General features: G+C 40.7%; 2 protein-coding genes across 2 annotated transcripts in view; both read left to right on the top strand.

Moving 5' to 3' along the window:
- Positions 1–1,757, top strand: part of LOC142955254 (scavenger receptor cysteine-rich domain-containing protein DMBT1-like) — a 112,158-nt gene extending 110,401 nt beyond the window's left edge. The window contains exons 21-22 of the mRNA XM_076096722.1: positions 11–313; positions 1,642–1,757. Of these exons, the coding sequence (XP_075952837.1) occupies positions 11–313; positions 1,642–1,757 (419 nt within the window). The remainder of the gene's footprint in view (positions 1–10; positions 314–1,641) is intronic.
- A 1,019-nt stretch (positions 1,758–2,776) lies between these two features.
- LOC142955253 (scavenger receptor cysteine-rich domain-containing protein DMBT1-like) lies at positions 2,777–11,808 on the top strand. The gene is made up of 7 exons (XM_076096721.1): positions 2,777–3,089; positions 5,122–5,436; positions 6,376–6,690; positions 8,708–9,010; positions 10,010–10,324; positions 11,181–11,495; positions 11,798–11,808. Exons 1-7 carry the CDS (start codon positions 2,777–2,779, stop codon positions 11,806–11,808), a joined length of 1,887 nt encoding a protein of 628 aa, XP_075952836.1.
- The last annotated feature ends 3,384 nt before the right edge of the window (positions 11,809–15,192 follow it).

Here is a 15,192-nt window from a genome sequence, read left to right as displayed (position 1 = left end):
ATGACCACAGTGAGACTGGTCAACTCCAACAGCAGCTGCTCTGGCAGAGTGGAGATCTTCCACAACGGCAATTGGGGGACGGTGTGTGACGACGGTTGGGATTGGAATGACGCTCAGGTGGTGTGTCAACAGCTGGGCTGTGGCAGGGCTCTGTCATCACCAGGAAGTGCACATTTTGGACAAGGAAGTGGACCAATCTGGCTGGATGACCTTCAGTGTTCAGGAACTGAGTCATCACTAACAGACTGTACACACAGAGGATTAGGAGCCCACAATTGTCGTCATTCTGAGGATGCTGGTGTCATCTGTGAAGGTAACTTTGTACATCTACATACCCCTTTTTTTTCTGCACAAATATAATTTGGAAAAAACATTAATTCCATTAAATTTCACAAACGATACAGTAATATAGTTACAGTAATATAGTTACAATGAAGTGCTGCTGGAAATGGCCCTAAAACCCAGCTGTGAGTTGAATTTTTACACTCATGGAGGTCAATGGCAATTTCGACAAGGTTTTTGGTAAGATACCTGAAATAAGGTGTATGGTTAACACAATATTAAGAGATTTTAACATTTTGTTCTTTGACAGAAAATATGTCAGTAAATATCCCACTTGTGAAATTTTAAGCTTAAGTTTCGTAAAAATGATGGTTGCTAACAAGTGCCTAAATGAGGCTACTGAACATCATCGTGCTGAACTATAATCTTTAGCTCAGTGGTGGTGGCGGCGTGAAGTCATGACAGTGGTGTAGTTTTTAGTCTTGACGTTATGTCTTTACTTCTGCGGATTGCATCTATGATTTAAATAATGATGAAGTGGTGTTCATTTGGGAGATGATCTTAATAAACAAAACATGTTTGTATCATAAACTGGTTTGGCCTCAGACTTGATTTCCTATAATAATCTCAAATCCCATTGGCTATTTCATAATCGGAACCATTTATTGCCAAGTATGTTACACATACAAGGAATTTGACTTGGTGAATGGTGCATAACAATGAACACAGTGCAATAATCAAGACATCATTCATTAATAGAATTATTATTTATTTATTTTTTTTAATTTACAATAAAATGTTGTAAAAAGCAAATGGTAGCAGTGCTTTAAAACAAGTTTATACAAAAGTGGCAAGTGTATTTTAATAATTTCCTACTATTACACACCCTTGCTTATCATATACGTGTGTGTCTGTATATATGTTTGTAGACTGTGTGTGCAGACTCATCCCCATCAGAGATGAGTCCAATGAGGGTAGTGGTGTCATCCGCTAACTTCAGGAGCTTGACGGACTGGTGACTTGGGGTGCAGCTGTTGGTGTACAGGGGGAAGAGCAGAGGGTAAAGAACGCGGCCTTGGGGGGGAACCGGTGCTGATAGACTAAGAGACTGAGACATGTTTTCCCAGCTTCACATGCTGCTTCCTGTCAGACATGAAGTCACTGATCCACTTGCAGGTGGAGACGGGCACGTGCAGCTGAGAGGGCTTGTCATGCAGCAGAGACAGGATGATGGTGTTGAAGGCAGAGCTGGAGTCCACAAACACGATCCTGGCGTAGGTTCCTGAGGAGTCCAGATGCTGAAGGATGAAATGAAGGGCCCTGTTGACTGCGTCTTCTAAAGACCTGTTTGCTCTGTAGGCAAACTGCAGGGGGTCCAGGAGTGGGTCGGTGAGGGCTTTGAGGTGGGACAGGACAAGGCGCTTAAAAGACTTCATGATCACAGATGTCAGGGCGATGGGCCTTTAGTCATTTAGTCCTGTGAACCTTTGTTTTTTAGGGGGACGGGGATGATGGTGGTCTTGAAGCAAGCTGGTACATGGCATGTCTCCAGGGAGGTGTTGAAGATGTCTGTGAATACCGGAGACAGCTGATCAGCACAATGCTTTAGGGTGGAGGGAGAGACTGTCTGGGCCGGCTGCTTTGCGGGGGTTCTGACTATTAAACAGCTTCATGGCGACTCTCTGGAATAGTCGTCACTGGTGGGGGGGATGGATGGGTGGTACAGAGGCATGGACCCCTGCTGAGCTGGGGGAGTGGGACCTGGTGGTCTGTAGCTGGAGGATGGGATCAGGACTGTCCCATTGTCCAAAGCAACAGTGGAACTTGTTCAGCTTGTTTGCCAGGTGTAGGTCATTCATGGAGTGGGGGCCTTTAGGCTTGTGGTTTATGTCTCAGACGTCTTCAGACAGAAGCGGAGTCACTTGCTGAGAGCTGGTGTTACAGTTTCTCAGAGTACTGTTTCGCATCTCTCACCGCCGTGCTGAACCTGTATTTTGACTCCTTTTGTCGAGGGAACCAGTGAGAGGCTAACTTCTGGTTTGGCCTACAAAGATGTCATCCCCGCAGCACTCTCTATATATCTCCATCATCCTGACCAAAAACCTTTCCATTCAATTTATTTTTGTATAGCCCAAAATCATAAATTTCAAATTTGCCTCAGCAACTCTCAATGTAACCAGCTCCATCTGTCATAGTTTATACCTGGTTTTGTTACATTTTATCTTTTAATCTCTTATTACTTTCACCCCTAATTTACATCTATTGCATATCATAGAACCACACATTTTCCAGATAATTTATCATCGTTGCCTCAGAAGAATCATGTGTGAAGGGAGAGTATAATATGTAAGAGTTGATGATAATGAAGCTAAATGACAAAATTATCAATTAAAGTTGCATTGAAGAGATGGGGCCTTTGCTCAATATTGCTGTAATTTGCAACCTACAGATGCCATAAAGGTTGACTGATATTTTGCTTTCAATTCAACCAGATATGCCCACAGTGAGACTGGTCAACTCTAACAGCAGCTGCTCTGGCAGAGTGGAGATCTTCCACGACGGCACTTGGGGGACGGTGTGTGACGACGTTTGGGATTGGAATGACGCTCAGGTGGTTTGTCAACAGCTGGGCTGTGGCAGGGCTCTGTCGGCACCAGGAAGGGCACATTTTGGACAAGGCAGTGGACCAATCTGGCTGGATGGCCTTCAGTGTTCAGGAACTGAGTCATCACTAACGGACTGTACACACAGAGGATTAGGAACCCACAACTGTAGTCATTCTAAGGATGCTGGTGTCATCTGTGGAGGTAACTTTGTATATCTCCACATTTCTTTTTTTTTCTTAACAAATATAACTGGAGAAGATAGAAAAGACATTCATTTCATTCAATTTCACAAACGATACAGTAATATAGTTACAATAAAGTGCTGCTGGAAATGGTCCTAAAACCAGTGGCGGGCCATGTGTTTTGTACTTGGGCCATCAGTGCTGTCCTACTACGTTGAACCACCTCCTAATAACCTCACTATTACCCAGCGTGATGAGATGCTTCGTCTTTAACGGGCAATGCATAGAGTCAAAATCAATGTAATTAACACCATGACGAGAACGAACTCACAAGAACCAGTCGCATACACCTATATTTGACAACAAAGCAGGTAGAATAACATAATACCCAAATCACATGATTCAACAGGCCTCTGCACATTCTAGCAAAATTAAGTTGCTAAAACACTCATTCCATCCCACACTCGAGAGCACGGGGCCATTCAAATATTATTCACATCAGAGGGAACAATATTAACCATATCATTAAAAATGAAACGTTTTAATGTGTTTCAGGGCTGAAAGTGTCCGCTCGACAGAGGCAGTAGATATTGGGATTGTCGCCACCAAACATGCCAAAATGCTAAAAATGTAATGTCACGTAAAAACGTCTTGCATATCTTTAAACTTGAACTCTTACTGCTACAAAGTTCTGCTAGCTAGTTTCACAACAGTCACGCTAGCCCACTGAACAATCAAGCCGCACGTTAATGAAGACTTACTTGGCTAGGCCAGCTAGAAGGCTCTGGCACGTAAAAGAATACGCCCAACATGTCAAACTAAAAATCTGATTAGTTGAAGACTACGACAATCAACAATATCGTCCCATTTACCTAAACTGCACAGGAATTGAGTTGTAATTCTGAAGGCATCCGGGCAGATTACTTTACTTGGAGACGACATGGGGGCGAAATCTGATTGGCAAAAAGCTCTACTTAAAACAAGTTGTGCTGGAAGCGGCGCAACTGAGGAAGATGGTAGCTATGCAATGAGATAATAAGCTAATGGGGGAAAAATATTTAGAATACATGTAGTGTATTTATGAAAACTAATTTAATTATAAAATACCTATAACTTTGGGATTCTGTCTAGGCAAGCAGAGAAAGCCTTGCTGGCCCTGACGGCCCATCACTGCCTAAAACCCAGCTGTGAGGAGAATTTTTACACTCGTGGAAGTCAATGTTATTTTTGACTGGGTTTTTGGTGAGATGCCTGAACAAGGTCTGGTTAACGCGAGGTTAAGAGAGTTTAGCATTTTTTTTTGTATGACATAAAATGCGTCAGTAAATATCCCACTTGTGAAATTTGAAGCTTTTACGTTTCTTAAAAAAGATGGTATCTAACAGTGACTAAATTGGACTATTGAACATCATCTTGCTGCACGATAGTCTGCCTTTCGCTCAGTGGTGGTGGTGGCGGCGTGAAGTCATGAGACAGTGGTGTAGTTTGTTTGTTGTCTTGACGTTATGTCTTTGCTTCTGCCGATTGCATCTATGATTTAAATAATGATAAATGTAGTGTTCATTTGGGAAGATGTTGGTATCATAAACTGGTTTAGCCACAGAGCTGATTTCCTGCAATAATCCAAAATCACATTGGCTTTTTCCGGGTTGGCCTGCAAAAATATGTCATCCTCGCAGCACTTTCTAGATATCTCTATCATCCTGACCAATAACCTGTGAATCAACTCCCAATGTACCCAGATCCATCTGTCAATGTTTATACTTAGTTTTGTTTCATTCTTTTTATCTCAAACTCTTTTACTTTATCCCTAATTTATATCCATTGTATGAAATATTGCATATCATAGAACCCCACATTTTCCAGATAATTTCTCATCTTTACCTCAGAAGAATCATGTGTGAAGTGAGAGTATGATATGGAAGAGTTCATAAAAATAATAAAGAAGCTAAATGATTTAATCAACTGCAGTTACATTGAAGAGATGGGGGCTTTTGCTCAATACTGCTGTTGCCATATGTTGACTGATATTTTGCTTTCAATTCAACCAGATATGACTACAGTGAGACTGGTCAACTCTGACAGCAGCTGCTCTGGCAGAGTGGAGATCTTCCACAACGACAATTGGGGGACGGTATGTGATGACATTTGGGATTTGAATGCCGCTCAGGTGGTGTGTCAACAGCTGGGCTGTGGCAGGGCTCTGTCAGCACCAAGAAGTGCACATTTTGGACAAGGAAGTGGACCAATCTGGCTGGATGACCTTCAGTGTTCAGGAACTGAGTCATCACTAACGGACTGTACACACAGAGGATTAGGAACCCACAACTGTGGTCATTCTGAGGATGCTGGTGCCATCTGTGAAGGTAACTTTGTACATCTACATATACATTTATTTTCTGCACAAATATAACTATAGAATTTAGAAAAAACATTGTCACTAATTTCATTCTATTTCACAAACAAAACTGCAATAAAATGCTGCTGGAAATGGTCCTAAAACCCATCTTTGAGTTGATTATTTTGACTCATGGAAGTCAATGGGATTTTTGACTGGGTTTTTGGTAAGATGGCTAAATAAGGTCTGTGGTTAACACGAGATTAAGAGATTTTAACATTTTGTACTATGACGTAAAATGCATCAGTAAATATCCCACTTGTGAAATTTGAAGCCTTTAAGTTTGTTAAAAAAGATGGTTGCTAACAAGTGCCTAAATGAGACTGTTGAACATCATGATGCTGAACTATAGTCTGCCTTTAAATCATATGCCGATTGCATCTATGATTTCAATAATGATAAAGTGGTGTTCATTTGTGAAGATGATCTTAGGAAACCAAATGTGTTAGTACCATAAACTGGTTTAGCCAAAGATTTTATTTTTTCAATAATCCAAAATCCCATTGGCTTTTTGTCGAGGGAAACACTGAGAGGCTAACTTCCGGGTTGGCCTACAAAAAAATGTCATCCCTGCAGCACTCTCAGATATCTCCATCATCCTGACCGTTAACCTGTGTATCAGCTCCCAATGTACCCAGATCGATCTGTCACAGTTTATACCTAGTTTTGTTTCATTTTATCCGTTATTACTTTCACACCTAATTTACATCCATTTCATAGAACCCCACATATCCAGATAATTTATCGTTGCCTCGGAAGAATCATGTGTGAAGGGAGACTATTATGTAAGAGTTAATCAAGATAAAGAAGGTAAATTATAAAGTAGTTTCATTGAAGAGATGGGGCTTTTGGTTAATACTGCTGTTGCCATGTAGGTTGACAGTTATTTTGCTTTCACTTCAACCAGATGTGACCACAGTGAGACTGGTCAACTCTAACAGAAGCTGCTCTGGCAGAGTGGAGATCTTCCACAACGGCAACTGGGGGACGGTGTGTGACGACGTTTGGGATGTGAATGACGCTCAGGTGGTGTGTCAACAGCTGGGCTGTGGCAGGGCTCTGTCAGCACCAGGAAGGGCACATTTTGGACAAGGAAGTGGACCAATCTGGCTGGATGACCTTCAGTGTTCAGGAACTGAGTCATCACTAAAAGACTGTACACACGGAGGATTAGGAACCCACAACTGTGGTCATTCTAAGGATGCTGGTGTCATCTGTGGAGGTAACTTTGTACATCGACACTATTCTCTTTTTTTTTTTTTTTCTGAACAAATATAACTGGAGAATTTAGAAAAAACATGGTTATTAATTTCATTCAAAGTCGCAAACGATGCAGTAATATAGTTACAATAAAGTGCTGTTGGAAATGGTCCTAAAACCAGTGGCAGGCCATGCATTTTATACTTGGGCCATCAGTGCTGTCCTACTACAGTTGAACCACCTCCTAATAACCTCACTATTACGCCTCATGATGGGATGCTTCGTCATTAACGGGCAATGCATAGAGTCAAAATCAATGTAATTAACACCATGACGAGAACAAACTCGCAAGAACCAGTCTCATACATTTATTTGACAACAAAGAGGGTAGAATAACATGATTCAACAGGCCTCTGCACATTCCAGCAAAATTACGTTGCTAAAACATGCATTTCATAAAAACGATACAATAAAAAAATTTAAAACGGTAGTAACGATACTGCAGAGGTAAAAACTAAAACTAGCAGTTCACTTACTAAAGCTGCTGTTCACTATTTAGAGACAAAGTCCATCCTCCTTACTTTGATTACAAACAGTTCAATGTCACGGTTGTACAGTAAATCAATGCAGTTCAGTTTCAGCAAGAGGTCCTTCTCTATTCATGGACGCCAGTGATTACAGTCGAGCCTCCAGTTGTACTTACTTCTTGAATACGTTTTAATGAGTTTCAGGGCTGAAAGTGTCTGCTCGACAGAGGCAGTAGATATTGGGATTGTCGCCGCCAAACATTCCAAAACGCAAAAAATGTAATGTTGCGTTAAAACGTCTTGCATATCTTTAAATTTGAACTCTTACTGCTACAAAGTTCTAGCACACTGACAATCAAGCCACACGTTAATGATGACTTACTTGGCTAGGCCAGCTAGAAGGCTCTGGCAAGTCAAAGAATACGCCCAACATGTCAAACTAAAAGTCTGATTAGTTGAAGACTACGACAATCAACAATATCGTCCCCATTTACTTAAACTGCAAAGGGATTGAGTTGTAATTCTGAAGGCGTCCGGGCAGATTTTTTTACTTGGAGACGACATGGGGGCGAAATCTGATTGGATAAAAGCTCTACTTAAAACAAGTTGCACTCATGGAAGTCGATGGCGTTTTTGAGTGGGTTTTTGGTAAGATGCCTTAAATAAGTTCTGTGATTAAGAGATTTTAACATTTTTGTTCTATGACATAAAATACGTCAATAAATATCCCACTTGTGAAATTTGAAGCTTTTACGTTTCTTAAAAAAGATGGTTGCTAACAAGTGCCTAAATTCGACCATTGATCATCATCATGCTGAACTATATTCTGCCTTTAGCTCAGTGGTGGTGGCGGCGTGAAATCATGAGACAGTGGTGTAATTTTGTTGTCTTGATGTTATGTCTTTGCTTCTGCCGATTGCATCTATGATTTAAATAATGATAAAAGTAGTGTTCATTTGGGAAGATGTTGGTGTCATCAACTAGTTAAGCCACAGAGCTGATTTCCTGCAATAATCCAAAATTGCATTGGCTTTTTCTCCAGGGAACCAGTAAGAGGCTAGCTTCCAGGTTGGCCTACAATAATATGTTATCCTTGCAGCACTCTCTAGATATCTCTATCATCCTGACCAATAACCTGTGAATCAACTCCCAATGTACCCAGCTCCAGCTGTCAATGTTTATACTTAGTTTTCATCCTTTTTTTTTTTTTTTAAATCTCAAATGCTTTCACTTTAACCCTAATTTACATCCATTGTATGACATATTGCATATCATAGAACCCCACATTTTCGAGAATTTCTCATCTTTACCTCAGAAGGATCATGTGTGAAGGCAGAGTATATGTAAAGAGTTTATAATAAAGATGATAAAAAAATGATCATGATGATAATAAAGAAGTTAAATGATAAAATCAAGTACAGTTGCATTGAAGAGATGGGGCGTTTGCTCAATACTGCTGTTGCCATATGTTGACAGATATTTTGCTTTCACTTCAACCAGATGTGACCACAGTGAGACTAGTCAACTCTAACAGCAGCTGCTCTGGCAGAGTGGAGATCTTCCACAACGGCACTTGGGGGACGGTGTGTGACGACAGTTGGGATGTGAATGACGCTCAGGTGGTGTGTAAACTGCTGGGCTGTGGCAGGGCTCTGTTGGCACCAAGAAGTGCACATTTTGGACAAGGAAGTGGACCAATCTGGCTGGATGACCTTCAGTGTTCAGGAACTGAGTCATCACTAAAAGACTGTACACACAGAGGATTAGGAACCCACAACTGTCGTCATTCTGAGGATGCTGGTGTCATCTGTGAAGGTAACTTTGTAGATGTACATTTAATTTTTCTTTCTGCAGTTATAACTGGAGAATTTAGAAAACATTTTTATTCAATTTCGTTCTATTTCACAAACAATACTACAATAAAGTGCTGCTGGAAATGGTCCTAAAACCCATCTTTGAGTTGAATATTTAGATTCATGGAAGTCAATGGGATTTTTGACTAGATTTTTGTTAGGATGCCTGAAATAAGGTCTGTGGTTAACACGAGATTAAGAGATTTTAAAATGTTGTTCAATGACATAAAATTCATCAGTAAATATCTCACTTGTGAAATTTGAAGCTTTTAAGTTTGTTAAAAAAAAGATGGTTGCTAACAACAGACTAACGAACATCATGATGCTGAACTATAGTCTGCCTTTTGGTCGGTGGCGGCGTGAAGTCATGAGACTGTGCTGTAGTTTGTTTGTTGTCTTAACGTCATCTCTTTACTTATGCCGATTGCATGTATGATTTAAATGATGGAAGTGGTGTTCATTTGTGAAGATGATCTTAGGAAACAAAATGTGTTAGTACCATAAACTGGCTAAGCCAAAGATTTTATTTTTGAAATTATCCAAAATCCCATTGGCTTTTTGTCGAGGGAACCAGTAAGAGGCTAACTTCCGGGTTGGCCTACAAAAATGTCATCCCTGCAGCACTGTAGATATCTCTATAATCCTGACTGTTAACCTGTGTATAAACTCCCAATGTACCCAGATCCATCTGTCAGTTTATACCTAGTTTTGTTACATTTTATCTTTTAATCTCTTATTACTTTTACCCCAAATTTACATCTATTGCATATCATAGAACCACACATTTTCTAGATAAGTTCTCATCGTTTCCTCAGAACAATCATGAGTGAAGTGAAAGTATATGTAAGAGTTCGTGATGATGCTAAATGATCAAGTGCAGTTACATTGAAGAGATGGGGCTTTTGGTCTATACTAATGTTGCCGTGTGGGTTGACAGAGATTTTGCTTTCAATTCAACTAGATATGACCACAGTGAGACTGGTCAACTCTAAGAGCAGCTGCTCTGGCAGAGTGGAGATCTTCCACAACGGCAATTGGGGGACGGTGTGTGACGACGTTTGGGATTGGAATGACGCTCAGGTGGTGTGTCAACAGCTGGGCTGTGGCAGGGCTCTGTCAGCACCAAGAAGTGCACATTTTGGACAAGGAAGTGGACCAATCTGGCTGGATGACCTTCAGTGTTCAGGGAATGAGTCATCACTAACAGACTGTACACACAGAGGATTAGGAACCCACAACTGTGGTCATTCTGAGGATGCTGGTGTCATCTGTGAAGGTAACTTTGTCCATCTCCACATTTCTTTTTTTTTCTTTTTTTTTTTCTGAACAAATATTAATGGAGAATAAAAAAATAAATTTAAAAAAAACTATTACGCCTCATGATGGGATGCCTCGTCATTAACGGGCAATGCATATAGTCAAAATCAATGTAATTAACACCATGACGAGAACAAACTCGCAAGAACCAGTCTCATACATTTATTTGACAACAAAGCGGGTAGAATAACATAAAACTCTAACATGATTCAACAGGCCTCTGCACATTCCAGCAAAATTAAGTTGCTAAAACACGCATTCGTCACACACTCAAGGGCACGGGGCCATTCAAATATTATTCACATCAGAGAAAACAATATTAACCATTTCATAAAAACGATACAATAAAAAAATGTAAAACAGTAGTAACGACACTGCAGAGGCAAAAACTAAAAGTAGCAGTTCACTTACCAAAGCTGCTGTTCACTATTTAGAGACAAAGTCCATCCTCCTTACTTTGATTACAAAGAGTTCAATGTCACGGTTGTACAGTAAATCGATGCAGTTCAGTTCCAGCAAGAGGTCCTTCTCTATTCATGGACGCCAGAGATGACAAGTCGAGCCTCCAGTTGTACTTCTTGAATACGTTTTAATTCTTTTTATTTATTTTTTTAATCTCAAACATTTACTTCACCCCTAATTTACATCCATTGTATGAAATATTGCGTATCACAGAACCCCACATTTTCCAGAATTTCTTATCTTTATCTCCAGAAGAATCATGTGTGAAGGGAGAGTATGATATGTAAGACTTCATAATATTAATAATAATATAGAAGCTAAATGATTAGATAAAGTACAATTGCATTGAAGAGATGGGGCTTTTGCTCAATACTGCTGTTGCCATATGTTGAGAGATATTTTGCTTTCACTTCAACCAGATGTGACCACAGTGAGACTGGTCAACTCTAACAGCAGCTGCTCTGGCAGAGTGGAGATCTTCCACAACGGCAATTGGGGGACGGTGTGTGACGACGTTTGGGATGTGAATGACGCTCAGGTGGTTTGTCAACAGCTGGGCTGTGGCAAGGCTCTGTCGGCACCAAGAAGGGCACATTTTGGACAAGGAAGTGGACCAATCTGGCTGGATGACCTTCAGTGTTCAGGAACTGAGTCATCACTAAAAGACTGTACACACAGAGGATTAGGAACCCACAACTGTGTTCATTCTGAGGATGCTGGTGTTGTCTGTGAAGGTAACTTTGTACATCTCCACATTTCTTTTTTCTGCATAAATAAAACTGGAGAATTACTAAAACAAAAACATGGTTGTTAATTTAACCTTGCAGGTTTGCAGTAGGACATCTGTTAACACCGACCATTGGACCAATAACCTGTGAGTACGAAATATAACCAGGTATCAGAGCTGACATCTCAGCACAGTGAACTGTTCTGAATTCATAACCATGTTTCTTTTCGTCTTGATCTTTAGGCGAGGACTGACCGAATGCTGCGTGTATATGTATTTAATTATATACAAAATGACATCAAGAGTATACAAAAATAAAATCAATATTCTCACACATATTTCATTCAATCATTTCTACTCTGGTACTATGCTCAAAATCAACATATGTGGTGTCATTACTTGATATTTTAGCTGTTCTGCACCCTTGCAATATGAACCCGTGTTTAATGTGGGGTACATGGAGACAAGACTATCGCACATGCTCAAACAAGCCCTAACTTAGGCGAGAGGGACTAGCACAGGCTAACTAACATGCTAAAAATTACACACATCCTTCAGTAACATTTAACTAACAGATTTAGCATGAAAAGACTCATTAAAACCTACTGATTTTGATGTGCAGGAGCCAGAAAATACTCGGGAATGCTATCTTATTAGTGTATCTAGCACTACACGATCAGTCTTAGTACAAAACTTAACCACTAAACTACAACATGAAACACAGGGTCGTCCTGGAGGACCATGTGCACAGGTAGGTAGGCACAGGTCCTGGTAAACATACAGGGAATCGATGCTCAAAGGCAAGGCAAGTTTATTTGTATAGCACATTTCAACAAGGCAGTTCAAAGTGCTTCACATAAAAGCATCAAAACATAAGGCAAAACATTCATTGAAACATTACAAACATTCATTAAAACACTAAAAAGCAGTGTAAGAAATAAATTACAGTAGTGAAATGCAGGAAATTGATTAATATCCTTGAATATGGTTCAATTAAAGGCAGCATCAAACAAGTCTTCAATCTTGATTTAAAGGAGCTGAGGGTCTCAGCAGACCTGCAGCTTTCTGGGACTTTGTTCCAGATATGTGGAGCAGAAAAACTGAACGCTGCTTCTCCATGTTTAGTTCTGACTCTGGGAACAAAGTACACCAGTCCCAGACGACCTAAGGGGTCGGGATGGTTCATAAGGTAGCAGCAGATCAGAGATGTATTTTGGCCCTAAACCATTCAGTGCTTTATAAGCCAACAGCAGGATTTTAAAGTCAATTCTTTGTTGGACAGGAAGCCAGTGGAAAGACCTCAGAACTGGAGTGATGTGATCCACTTTCTTGGTCTTAGTGAGGACTCGAGCTGCAGCTTTCTGATTGACTTTTTACAGAGACCGGTAAACACCGTTACAGTTTATTAGTATAGTGATGATTACTGTGTCTTAGTAACTATTAAGTACAGTGATGATTACTGTTTTTATTAGTTATTAGTATTATAAGTTACTATTAGTTGTAGGGGAGTGCAATACCTAGTGGACTGGGAGGGTTATGGTCCTGAAGAGCACTCATGGGTCCCTGCTCGCAGTATACCCCTCCCTGATCAGACTTCAACCAGGCTTATCGGGACCAACCCAGTAGGACGTCAAGAGCCGTCCCTAGTGGGGGAGGTTCTGTCACAAATTCCACTTCATCTTAGATCGTTTTCATCCTGCATGCCCGTTTATCCAACTCTCCTGTCGTTTCAGGTCCTGTCACTCACACCCTATCATCACTCATTCCTCTCACCTGGTCTTCCACGCCCATCTCACCTGCAGCCCATTCCCTCACCATTTAGGACCACTCACTTGCACTTGATCCCTGCCAGATTGTCTTGTGTATTACTGCCAAGCTCTCCGTTATCCTCATTCCAATATCTGATCCGCCTGCTCCGACCCCGTCTGCCTGTTTTCGACCTTGGATTCTCTGCCTGCCCCTTTTCGGATTTCTTTGCCTGTGTGACTGACTTCCTGTTTTGACCCTGCCTGAACATAGTAAATTGAACTATACTTGTAACGATGCCTCAGTGTCGTGCTTTTGGGTTCCAGTGCGCAAGTACTTGTAATCATTACAACTGCAACTTTGTTTGAATCTACTGCTGCTGCTGTTCTGCATGGGCAAGAATTTCTGCAAGAGTTTGTTAAACCATCCAGTGTTGCTGTTGCTTTGCATCCATGGCTGCGTTATGCAAATGTGTGGCAAAATGTATTTCTCAATATCTGAAGATTACTAAATCAACAGGTGATAGATATTTTATTAAGTAGCAGTGTGTATCTGCCCAGTCATGACACTTATCAGAGAAAGTGTATGGATGTGCCCCAAAACAAATACCTGTTCGGTTTGTACAGGTAATGACATAGGTGGCAGCTTTTGCCACATCAAGATGCTGTGTACCAACGGCTTTTTTTTGCTAACATGAATGCTGGTGTTACAATCAAAGCAATTCAACTACTTGATCTTCCCCTCTTTAACTGCCATTTACATGCTTTTAACTTCTTATCCCCATTATCTGTCTAATGGACAGTGTCTTATGCGGACATACCGGGGGGGCAAACATTGGTCGAAACCTCATTACATTATTTAAAATTCATGAAGACACTGCCAAAAGACGTGTGGAATTAATCAGGATAGTCATTCAAAATTTAATCGTGGCTTTGAAACTTTGATATGCATATTTGGCACAATGTAAAACAGAATAAATGCTCGATAATTTAACTGCTTAAAAAAGGTTAAATGAACAGAAAACTGAAGTTGTTTGAAAATTAAAAAAGGATGCCACTTTTCTTTTGATTCTGTAACAATCTAATAGAATCACAGATATGAACCTTTTGATACTTCCAATTCAGATGTCGTGACCAACTACTCTAGCTTTTAGGAGTTAAACATACCGTCCAAAACAATAAAAGCGAGCCCCAGAGCATTGGCCACGAGTTATACAGCAGTGTGTATACTGGTAATTCCATTCGGTGTTTGCCGTCCATTCTATTAGCCAAACCACAAACTCATCTGTCCACTGGGCGCAGAGTAGGGGCTGGGGTTCAATGATGCACTCAGCAGTGTTAGTGCTAGCGACCCCTGAATGCCCGGTGCAGGTTAAGAGTAATGAGTGAGGAGTCAGTATAAAACAAGCAATAAAAGGTGTTTTGAGAAAGTGTGCGTCAGGCCAACCACAAGAGGTGGGTGAGCATGCATGCAGCCATAACCGAGCACTGAAAATAGAATGCAATTTGTTGCAGAGGAATGCAAGATCGGCCGTGGACAAAGGGAAATGCTACAGACACACATACGCACTGCACCGATCGCATGATCATCCTGGCGAAGATAACAGGAAGCTAAGTGGACGCATTGGAATTACTCAACATGCCTTTACTGGAACAATGGTGTGCCTCAAGGATCAATACTGGGTCCCATTTTGTTTAGCTTGTACATCAATGACCTGCCTTTAGTCTGCCAATCTGTCAACAAATAAATGTATGTTGAAGACACTGCTCTATTGAACTAACGGCAACCATGGACTCCATGCATCTGGTTTAGCAATTCATGTTTACGGCTGAACATAAAGAAACGATGTTTTTATTAAGTAGAAAAGTTCAAGGTGGTGTCGGATTTTAAAT

Source organism: Anarhichas minor, unplaced genomic scaffold, assembly GCF_050575085.1.
Source record: "Anarhichas minor isolate MPS153535 unplaced genomic scaffold, ASM5057508v1 ptg000023l, whole genome shotgun sequence".
NCBI classification, from domain to species: Eukaryota; Metazoa; Chordata; class Actinopteri; order Perciformes; family Anarhichadidae; genus Anarhichas; species Anarhichas minor.
This window is presented reverse-complemented; position numbering and strand designations above follow the sequence as displayed.

Coding starts and splice junctions, on each gene's coding strand:
- LOC142955253 (XM_076096721.1), top strand. CDS start 2,777: ATGCCCACAGTGAGACTGGTCAACTCTAACAGCAGCTGCTCTGGCAGA. Junction 6,691..8,707: donor TGCTGGTGTCATCTGTGGAG/GTAACTTTGTAC, acceptor ATGTGACCACAG/TGAGACTAGTCAACTCTAAC. Junction 9,011..10,009: donor TGCTGGTGTCATCTGTGAAG/GTAACTTTGTAG, acceptor CAATTCAACTAG/ATATGACCACAGTGAGACTG.